This window comes from Notamacropus eugenii, chromosome 5 (genome assembly GCF_028372415.1).
Source record: "Notamacropus eugenii isolate mMacEug1 chromosome 5, mMacEug1.pri_v2, whole genome shotgun sequence".
In the NCBI taxonomy this organism is placed as follows: Eukaryota; Metazoa; Chordata; class Mammalia; order Diprotodontia; family Macropodidae; genus Notamacropus; species Notamacropus eugenii.
Window position 1 is genome coordinate 91469516 of NC_092876.1, and position 11984 is coordinate 91481499.

At 38.2% G+C, this 11984-nt stretch overlaps 1 protein-coding gene across 1 annotated transcript; it reads right to left on the minus strand.

Annotated features, from left to right (window-relative positions):
* Positions 1–388: 388 nt before the first annotated feature.
* Positions 389–3398, minus strand: LOC140508729 (olfactory receptor 51I2-like). The gene has a single exon (XM_072616611.1). The coding sequence runs from the start codon at positions 1331–1333 to the stop codon at positions 389–391; it is 945 nt and encodes a 314-aa protein (XP_072472712.1). The 5' UTR covers positions 1334–3398.
* Between the last annotated feature and the right edge of the window lie 8586 nt (positions 3399–11984).

Consider the following 11984-nt stretch of genomic DNA (forward strand, 5'->3'; position numbering starts at 1 on the left):
TCCCCTGCATAGAATTGTATTTCTCTGAGGAATCTGGTCTATGATATAATTCACATTAAGACTGTTTCTAAGATTAAGTTGCTGTCAAATGCAAAACTGTTGTGAAATCATGGTACATGCAGAAAAAAAAAATGGAATCTAGTGGAAATGGGTGCAAGAGGCTGTAACTCAGGGAGTCATAATATGAGAAGTCTGGCTGCTCAGAACACAATGTCATGACTGATGTTCTCTAAACCATCCAGTATAGTACAGTTTCCCCAAATGACAACCACTAGCATCTTTATGCAAATCTTGTAAAACCAACACTTAAAGTTACTTGATAGGATGATGCTGTATGTGGCTGGTGTTGTTTTCATTCCCCCCCCACCCCCGCCCCAGCTTCTGCTGTTCAGAATTTAGTCACAGAGAATAACCTGATAAGCCTCTTACGGATCTCCTTTGTTTTGATGGAATAGATGACAGGATTGAGCATGGGAGGGACAAAGAGGTAGACAAGGGACATTAGCGTAAACATGTATGGTGGTGCATATCTCCCATAACGGTGAACCATGGACACACCCAACATAGGCACATAGAAGATTAGTACTGCACATATATGAGAGACGCAAGTGTTGAGTGTTTTAAGCCTCTCTTCTTGGGAGGCAATTGCCAGCACAGAATGGAGGATGAGAATGTAAGAGAGGAGTATGAGTATAGAATCCAAGACAAAGGTAGAGATGACAATGCACAGACCATAGATGTTATTGATAGTGATGTCCCCACAGGGTAGACGGATCAGGTCTGGGTGCAAGCAGTAAGCATGGGACAAAATGTTGGCTTTGCAAAAGGGCAGACGCTTCAGGAGAAAGGGCATTGGAAACACCACACAGAAACTTCGGATACCAATGAACAAGCTCATTTGTGCAACTCGAGCATCAGTGAGAATGGTAGAATACCTCAGTGGGTTGCAGATGGCAACATAACGATCAAAACTCATGGCTAGTAGGATCCCAGACTCCATGAAAGAGAAGAGGTGGATGAAGAACATCTGTGCCATACAGGCATCAAAGGAAATCTCCTGGGTATGGAAGCAGAAAGTGGCTAACACGGAGGGCAGTGTGGATAAGGACACACCAATATCATTGACTGAAAGCAGGGACAAGAAATAGTACATGGGTTGATGCAGACTTTGCTCCTCTTTGACAATGAAGAGAATTAGGCTATTACCCACAATGGAGATACTATAGAGGGCTCCTAGAAGCAGGAACATCCAGTGTTGGGAGTTCTCAAGTCCTGGGAGGCCAGTCAGAGTGAAGGGAGGTAACTCTGTGCCATTAATGGAAGAATTTCCCATACTGGGAGTTTTGTTCAGGCTGTATAGTCAAATTTCATGAAAAGGAAAGGAAGGGGTAGATCATTGTTGATCAAATCCCTTAGTCTGGCATTCAAAACTATGAAAGTTACATCTCATTCTGATGTTCAGAATATCCCTTCTATTCTAGTGAGGTAGGTCTCCTCAATACCTCCTATGTTTCCCTCCTTGCCAACACTTAGAAGAATTTCCTTTGATCTTTCAGTTAATCCTTATTCATTTCCTTCTTTAGGGTAGATTTATAACTCAACTCATATAGGAAGTCTTTCTTGCTAACCCTAACTAACCTCTGTGGATCTTTTCATCTTCCTGTTTGATAATAGTAAATGATAAAAATGCTAAATTATTAATATAGTACATTGCCAATGTCCTCATATTCCCCAGCTCCATCATTCCCTCATTCCTCCTAAACCTCATTGACACTACAAATAAATACACAAGAACAGGGAGCAGCAAATTCTCAATTTCTGCCCTCATTTTTCTCTACATTCTTTCTCCTCTTCTTTTTCATCCTCCAACTTACCCTTCTCAATTCTCCTTCTCCTTCTTTTCTTCTTCTTCTCTTTCTCCTCATTCTCTGCCTTCCTCCTATTTTATGCTTTTATGCTTTCTTTTCCTATTTTACTTTCTCCTTTTTCTCCTGTTCCTCCTTCACCTCCTCTTCCTTTTCTTCATTCTTTTTCCCTTCCCTCTTCCTTTTCCCTTTTTCTCCTAGTTAGTACTTCACTTTTTCCCCTTGCCCTCTTTCTCTCCTTTCCCTCCTATTATAACCTTACTCCTTTTTTCCTCTTCCTTCTGTGCTTTTCCTTCTTTCTTCTGTTCCTCCCAGATCCACAGAAAACCACACCATGACTATTTCCTTATTCTCTAATAGACCATTAATTACCTCAAATACTCTCTGAGGTTGAGGAGAGTGAAGGCTTCCTTCCTTCTGCAATCTCTACAACTAGGATGTGGTAAAAACTCTCTAGCAAGCTTGGTTAGTTATGTCTGAAAAGCTTTACTCATAAACTTACAAGAAATAGCCCCGCAAGTAAGGTTCAGAAAATTATAGTTGTTAAATCTTAGAGCTAGTATAGAATCTCAGAATTTTAGAGCTGGAAGGGACCTTAGTAACCATTTTACTCAATCCACAGCCCCTAATGTATCTCCTCTTCACCATACTTGAAAGGAAATCATCCATCTGTTACATGAAGATGCCTAATGAGGATAATCCCTTTAACTCCAGAAAATTTTGGATAACTTGAATGATGAAATTTTTTCCTTATAGCAAGCATTATGTTTTCCATCAATTATTCCTTGCTTCCTGGACTAAGTCAACCAAATCTAATGTCTCTTCCGCATGACAGCCAGTTTTTTGATCATTTAATGATAGATATCATACACAGGTTCTCCCTTCTTTTGGTAAACATCCCTAGATTTTAAACTGAACAATCCATGGCCTGAACTTGAGACCATTCCCCATCCTGGTTGTTTTTCAAGATGCAAAATATAACTTATCAATGTTTCAGTAAGCCATGATAGACAGAGCTGAACATAGTAGTCATGATATAATCTAACCAGGGAATAGGAGAATCATCCCCTTCTCCCTAGTACACTATGCCCCCTATTATGTAGCCTACAGTCACATTTACCTTCTTGGTTTTTGTATCACACTGTTGAATGGTGCTTGAAGTCTACTAAAACCCCAGAATGTTTTCAAATGAATTGCTGTTTAATGATTTTTCATCCAAATAGTATTTCTGAAGATGTTTTAAAGTATAAACTATTTCCCCCATTAAATTATCTTATTTTATCTTATTTATTAATTATCTTTCTCTTTTTTTACTTGGATCATCACTTCTGTCCATCAAATTTTCTTTTGGATTCTGTTATGCATACTAGTAGTTATCTTTTCCATCTGTACAATGGAAAAACATTTCATTTTTGTTTTTATCTATGACACTGATTCCTGCCTCGAAGTCCAGCCATCTAGAGAATGCTGTGAGAGACAGAGGTAAACAAGAAAGGATACATGACAGAGATTGGAACCTCAGAAGCCATCTAATCTGATTTTATAGCTAAGGAGACTAAATCCAAGGAGTCAAACTGACTTGTCTAGGGTCAAAGAGATAGTATGCACTGGAGACAGAATTTGAACCAACAACCTCTGATTCCAAACCCGGTGTTCTTTCAACTATCAACCACATTGTCGCTTCTTTCTTGTTAACATGGAGCACAACAGAAATTTCCCTGGTCCTCACAAGAATATTTCTTATTGTTGGGCTATGAGGGACATGGAAAATTCCTAGTCTTCTAGCTTCCTTTATCTTTCATTTACATGTACCAATCAACTGGATCCTCCCTAACTTACAAAGCCTTTGTATCTCCAGCATTTAGCACAAGTGCCTGGCACATAGTTGGAAATTAAGAAATGTTTATTGATTGATCAATTGCTACAGTTAGCTCCTCTAAGGTAAAGCAGGGATCTTTTGATCCATCATCTCATGTACTCATTCCTTTCATTGTCATCTAGAGATATACAAAATTCCCCATAGTAACAGAGAACTTGCAATCTGGAGGAGTCTGCTGAGAGACAAGGCAGGAGTAGAAGGCTAGACTCATATCCATAGGATCCAGATCCAAAAAGGTAAATGATCCCACCGTACTTAGCTCTGGGCAGAGCTCTGGGGAGTACTGTTTTCAGTTCTGACTACTATGTTTTAAGAGAGATGGTGACAAACTAATATGACCATGGAAGGGAAATCATGGCAAACATGTCCATGAAAATGCTATTGTGGGAGGAACAACACTGAAGAGTTGGCGTGCTTTAAACTGGAAAAGATCAGTCCTTGGAAGTCCATGATACCTGCCTTGAAATATGTGAAGGGCTTTCATGTGAAAGAGGAAGCTGACATTTTGTGAGGCTCTGGATGTGAGAAATAGGACCTCTGGGTCCAAGTTATAAGATTTTGGGGGGGAGTTGATATAAGAGTAAACCTGTAATTATTAGTGTTGTGCAAGAATGGAATTGGCTGTTTTAATAGTGAGCTTTCCATCACTGTAAGAAGAGGTTGGATGAGAACCCATGAGGGATGCTACAGAGAGGAACTTTACATTGGTTAGGGACTGATCTAGATGACTATTTTGAACTTTTATTATGCCATTCTGTAATGAGAGAGGAGGTCTTTCTACTTAGCAACCGCCAAGACTGTCTCATATCAATCTGGGAAGATGGGACTGAGGTTCCCTAAGTAGGGGTCAGTGATTCTATGGTTAGTGAGGGTTTGGGGACCACAACTTACCTACTTCATTGGGATAGTTCTGGTAAGGAATACAGGGTCTGCGATTGTCCAAATCAATACTCCTCAGACTCTGCTGGCTTTGAGTGCCCTAAGCTTTATAGGGATGCCTCTAGGGATCAAGCCCCAGGCTCAACAATTACACAAGCACTTAAGGAACAGATCATGAAGTAAACATGGAGGGAGGAAAGGGCCTGTGGTACCCTTGGGATCTAGCAAGGAAGAACTATGGCCAGGGATTTCTTCATCTCCAATCCCACTAGTAATTCCAAGTCCCCCAGTTAGGTTATATACTATGTCTCTGAGGTGTGTCTTCTTCAGAAGAGGCAGTCAGAATTAAGTTACTGATATTCAAAGAGTCTCAGAATTTGATGGAACCTCTGAGGACATTTAACCTAACCCATACCTAAAGAGGAATTCCATCTAGAATATGGAAGTGATAAGGTCACCTCTGTTTGAATAGGTGAAGGGGAACCCATAATATCCTGATGTAGCCATTCCAACACTGGAAAGCTGTACTTTTTTTTTTCTTATACTGAGCTTAAAAACTGCCTCTGTAGTTTCTATCTATTGTTTCTTATTCTGCCCTCTGGCACCAAGAAAAACAAAGCAAATCCCTCTTCCACTGGACAACTCTTCAAATACTTGAATACAGTTATCGTAATTCCCTAATCCACCCCTTTCTGCACTAACCATCTACTTCATGCAATTGTTCCTCCAGTTCCCTCACTATCCTATTAGTATCCTATAGTCCTCTGTATCTCCTCTAAACAGACTTCAGCCTCTTTTCCTGAGTCCTGAGAGTGAAAAATGGAACATATATGAGAGAGATTAGATTATGTTTTATAAAGCTACTGATTTAGCACAGAAGGCATGGTGGGTTTCATTTAATAAAATGTGCAGTCTTGTACAAGAGTTGCATTATGGGTTCATTCTTCTCCTATAGGTCAATCTATAGTAGACCATGCATTTGAATCCCTATGAAATCAACAGCCTAACTGTCAAAATGCTAAGTGGGTGACAGTTTCAAATTTATATTTAAATTAAGCTACAGAAGCAAAAGTGAATCTATCTGTTGGTAGTTGGGCCTAAGGGGGCTGAGATTCTGTCAGTTTAGCAAGGATATAAGCTGTAGAGAACTATGAGCTATTCCATGGAAATCTCGGGGCATAAATGTAAGCAAAAACCTCAAGGAATGTGTAATTGTTTGGTGAAATCCCAGATTACCATACTGGTCCACTTTATGTATTTATTTATTAAAACTTAACATTTCATTTTTCCCCAATTACTTGTAAAAACAATTTTTAACATCCATTTAAAAAAACTGAATTCTAAATTCTCTCCTTAGCTTTCTTCCTTCCCCTCCCCATTGAGAAGGCAAGTAATTTGATAAAGGTCATACATGTGCAGTCACACAAAACATATTTCCAAGTTAGTCATGTTGTGAAAGAAAAGAGACAAATAAAAAGTAAAATAAAATAGAAGCATAGAAACAAAAGAAGAAAAAAGATATAAGCTTCTATCTGCACTTAGACTTCATCAGTTCTTTCTCTGAAGATGTTTAAGCATTTTTCATCCTAAGTCCTTCAGAATTATCTTGAATTATTGTATTGATGAGAATAACTAAGTCATTCATGGTTAATCATCATACAATATTGCTGTTCCTGTATACAGTGTTCTCCCCATTCTGCTCATTTCACTCTGCATCAGTTCATGTAAGTCTTTCCATCCTGCTCATAATTTCTTATAGTACAAAAGTATCCCATCACAATAATATACAACTTGTTTGGCCATTCCCCAAGTGATGAACATCCCCACCTCAATTTACAATTCTTTGACACCACCAAAGGAGCTATTACCATTTTTCTTTTACATATAGGTCATTTTTTTTTTTTTATCTCTTTGTGATATAGACCCAGTAGTGGTATTGCTTGCTCAAAGGGGATGCATGGTTTGCCCTTTGGACATAGTTCCAAATTGCTCTACAGAATGGTTGAATCAAGATACTACTTCACCAACACTGTATTAGTGTCTCAATTTTTCTACATTCCCTCCAACATTTATCATTTTCCTTCTGTCATATTAGCCAATCTGATAGGTGTAGAATGGTATCATGGAGTTGCTTGAATTTGCATTTCTCTAATAATTAGTGATTTAGAGCATTTTTCATGACTATAAATAGCTTTGATTACTTCCTCTGAAACTGCCTATTAATATCCTTTGACCATTTATCAACTGAATGGCTCTTATTTCTATAAATTTGACTCACTTCTTTATATATTTGAGAAATGAAGTCTTTATCAGAGAATTTTGCCATGAAGTTTTTCACTGTTATGAATACTATGTATTTCCCTCCATTCTATTTTCTCAGTTTATCCTACTCCCTCTATCTCTCCTTTCATCCTGCTCATTTTGCATCTGACTTTTACCTCCCAAAATCTGCCCACTTTTAGCCACTGCCTCACCCCCCAACCCCACCCCATTATCACCTTTCCCTCCTAATTTCTTGTACAGTAAAATAGATTCCTATATCAAACTGAGTGTGTACATTATTTCTTCCTTAAGCTCAATCTGTTAAGAGTAAGATTCGCTCATTCCCTCTTACCTTTTCCATCTTTCCCTCCACTGTAAAAGCTCTTTCTTGCCTTTTTTATGCCAGATAATTTACCCCACTCTACTCCTCCCTTTTCCTTTCTCTCAGTTCATTCATCTTTCTCATCCTTTAGTTTTATTTTTTCTGATAATCATACCATTATATTCAACTCATACCTGTGCCCTCTGTCTATGTATACTCCTAAGTGCCCTAATGATGAGAAAATTTTTAAGTTTTTACAAGTATTATTTTCTCATGTAGGAACATAAATAGTTTAAATCTATTGAATCCCTTATGATTTATCTTTCCTATTTACCTTTTTGTGCTTCTCCTGAGTATTTTATCTGAAAGTCAAATTTTCTTTTCAGCTCTATCAGAAATGCTTGAAAGTCTTCTACTTCACTGAATGTCCATTTTTCCCTTTGAAGAATTATACTTTACTTTGCTGGTTGTAATCCTTGCTCTTTTGCCCTCTGGAATACCATATTTCAAGCTCTCATACTCTTCATTGTAGAAACTGCTAAATCTTATGTTATTCTGACTGTGGTTCCAAGATATTGGAATTGTTTCTTTTTGGCTGCTTGCAATTGTTTCTCCTTAACCAGGGAGTTTTGAAGTTTGGGTATAATATTCCTGGGAGTTTTCATTTTGGAATCTCTTTCAAGAGGTGATTCTTTTGATTTCTATTTTATTTTCTGGTTCTAGAATATCAAGGCAGTTTTCTTTCATAATTTCTTGGAAGATGGATGTTTAGGCTCCTTTTTTTCATCATGGCTTTCAGGGAGTCCAATAATTCTTAAATTATCTCTCCTGGATTTTTTTCCAGGTCAGTTCTTTTTCCAATGAGATATTTCACATGTTCTATTTTTTTTTATTCTTTGATTTTGTTTTATTGTTTTTTGTTGTTTCATAAAGTCATTAGCTTCCACTTGCCTGAATCTAATTCTTAAGGAATTATTTTCTTCATTGAGCTTTGGTACCTCCTTTTCCATTTGGTCAGTTCCACTTTTTAAGGAATTCTTTTCTTCAGTGGACTTTCATACCTCTTTTGTTTTTTCCCCATTTGACCAGTTCTATTTTTCAAGGCATTCTTCTCTTCACACGATTTTTGAGCCTCTTTTATCTCTTGGTCTATTCTGTTTTTAAGGTGTTATTTTCTTCAGTATTTTTTGTGTCTTTTCTGCAAGCTATTGACTATTTTTTACATGTATCACTCTCATTTTTTTTTGCTTCACTTTCATTTGTCTTCCCAACTTTTCCTCTACTTCTCTCACTTGATTTTTTAAATCCTTTTTGAGTTCTTCAATGGCCTGGGGTCAATTCATATTTTATCTTTGAGGCTTCTAATGCAGCAGTTTTGACTTCGTTATCTTCTGAGTTTGTGTTTTGATCTTCCCTGTTGCCATAGTAATCCCCTATAGTCAGGATCCTTTTTCTGCTCTTTGCCCATTTTCCACAAAAGAAACTGGTACCAAGAATATTCTCTGTTGGGTGGTTTGAATATAGGAATAGCAGCACCTTACCCATGAAAGTGTACCCACAATGTGATTAAAAAATAGATCTTATTCAACTATCACGCATTTATTTTTTTCTCCTACCCACAAGAATGCAAGAATTCTTCTATCACATAAGTACAGTCAAGCAAAATATATTACTTCATTGGTCATATAAAATGTATTTCTTCTTCTGCACATTAGTCCATCATTTTTTTGTCATAAGCTGGGCAGTGTTCTCCTTTATTAGTCTTCTGGAATCATGGTTTATCATTTGATTGCTCTTAGTTCTTAAGTCTTTCCAAATTATTCCTTTTTATAATACTGATGCTATTATATAAATTGTTCTGGTTTTGCTCACTCACTCTGCATTAGTACATTATAAAAGTCATTTCTTGTTTCTTTTCTTAAACCATCTTATTCCTCATTTCTTAGAGCAAATAGTATTATTCAATTATATTTGTGTATCACAGTTTATTCAGCCATTTGTCAATTGACAGTCATCCCCTTAGTTTTAAGTTTTTATTGTTTGCCACCACAAAAAGGTAGCTGTTGCAAGTATTTTTGTATGTATAGAACCTTTCCCACTTTCTTCCATCTCATTGAGTTGTAGGCCTGTTAGGTTAATGGGATATAAGATCTTTCTCTCTCATTAGAGCCCTGGTGCAGAGCCAATTAGACTCTGGGTCACAGGTATTCCCACCCTTCCCCAATTAAGTGCTGATTTCCAAGCTTCACTAAGCCAATCAAGTGCCAAGTCTTTGATTGGAAACAATATATATTGTATTGCTTGGAAGGAAAGGTGTGGGCAGAGAGAGAAGCAGGCAGAGGAATGAACTTGCCTAGGAGAACTTGTTTGTAATGTTGGTGCTGCCTGAATTGGTGATGAGTACCTTACTAAATCTTGGCTTCTGGTATCCTAATAGCAGTGTACCACATATTTTAATTTTATCTTGTAAAAAGGGAGTTTGCTATATTTTGTGAACCATTCATGGAGATATGTGTGTATATTCATAGCAGCTGCCATAGGTATCACGTTGGTGTTACAAGGCTGGGTCAAAGAGCATGCAGAGTTTAGTAATTTTTTAGTAATTTTTGGCAAAATGCCATTCTAAACATTCGTGAAGGAGATATGATTGCCAAAGGCTACTGGGATTAAGGAGAATCTAATTGTTCTTGGACTAGGGGAAGCACTTTGATCTGACCTAATAATTCTAGATCAAATAGCACCTCACTGCCTCCTGCCACTGTTATTGACATGACTGTGCCATCTGAGAACAGACATTCTGCTTCTGAGTCAGCCAGAGCTGGCAAAATTATAAAATATTAGGTAATGTGCCATCATCTAGCCCAAGAAGGCTCTAGAGTTTATAGTAATGTTATGATTATGAGGGCTGTGAGAGCTTATGCTATCCAAACTAAAAAGCAGCCAGAAGTATGGCAATCTCATAAGAAAACTAATGGTGTGAGATGAAATTGATGGAATAAAAGATACATACGTCTAGTACATCAACCATATGAGACAATGTGGATATTATAAATGAAGAATGTTGATCTGTTTAATTATTATTTTAGTTGAACTTGCTCTTTTTACATCATAGATATTAACTTTTTTATTTCTCATTTGTCTTGTAAGTACCTGTGACATTATTATTTCTTTCACCTTATTTTTAAGTAAGTGGTTATATTTAAGACCTAATTGTAATCGCTGTGTATGGATTTGCCCACATTAGAGTAGACTTGAGAGTATTAAAAGATTACTTTGTGGCAGGAATATAAAAGAAAGCTAAAAACAACCCCTGCTTTAAAGGAGCATCAATATGAATGCAAAGAACTATGTGCAAATAAGCTAGTAAAGCTTTAGAACTGCACTAAGTCTTTTGGGACATGCTGTATACAGGATATTTTGGAGGAAATTTCAGAGAAAACATATTAGGGCTAACTAGGGGGATTTGTGAAAGGTTTTAAGTAGTGACTAGTGTGCATATTTCATCCACAACTGAATTTGAGTGTAGTTAAGCTACAGGGTAGTGATTCTTCTCTGAAGGCTTAGATCCATAGAAATGTCGTGTGAGGTGGGCTGTGTGTGTGTGTGTGTGTATAAAATAATTTTGAGTAAGATTTAAAGAATGACCATATAACAGTCAGATCATGCGAACTTAATAGTTTCACTGTACAACACATCGATTATACTTTGCTACAATGACTGTGTTGCTTTCTTCTACTTGTATTCCCAATGCTTAGCACAGTGCCTGGCACACAGTAAGCACTTAATAAATGCAAATCTATAATAAAATAAAAAGTTTTAAAATTTAAAACCAGATTGACTTATAGCTTTTTTTTCCTCCCTTCTCCCCCACCTATAGATGAGAAAATGTTCTTTCTCCTTATTCTGTTATCTCATCAGAAATATGCAACAGACAACACTACATATGTATGTATATATATTCATATATATGTATATATATACATATATATACTCTTTCAATTCCTTCACAGCAGCAAATTATACAGTTTAAACTGCATTTTTCCCCCCAATGGAAAAAAATTCCAAACTAAACTCAGATAAGAACTATTTTCACATATGACCACTCACTACTACACAGGACTCAAATGCTGAATGGAATGTCTTTCATGTGCTCAAGGCAGATCCAGGGGACATTTTCCCCCCAGGCTGGAGATGAGGGCACTGATTCCTTCTACTTGATTTTCACAGGAGATGGGGCTTGTGTTGCGATGCCCAAGGCCGGGTCGCCTCGCTCGTGGCGGGACTTCTTAGGCTCCGGATTCGGCCTCGCCTGGTCCTCAAATCCTTCAGATGCAGCAGACACGAGCCCGGACCAGGCCTGCAGGTAGGGAGGCCATGGTGCAAACCTGGGCACCTGCCGGCTTGTCAGTGCGCGTTCTGGACCAAGCACTCGGCTAGGCGCTGGGTATAAGGTCCCGGCTGTCGGAGAGCTCACGGTCTGACGGGGGAGGCAACACTAGGACAAGATGGAGACCGAATACATTCGGGATAGGCTCGGAAGGAGAGATGGCATTCTTCACAGAAACTGCTGCCACTGCTCCCAGAATGGGGGCTTCTGCAGACAGTTATAAGCCCGATAAAGAGCAAGGTGAAGACGGAAGTATATACTTGGAATCTTGGCTTACACTCCGCCTCCACGGTTTCTGTACCAATCACAACATTGCAAGCGCCATGACGCCTCGTCTTCCCTCCCTCTTCCCGCCTCTTCCCTTACAGGGCACCGTCGGGTGAGTGACGT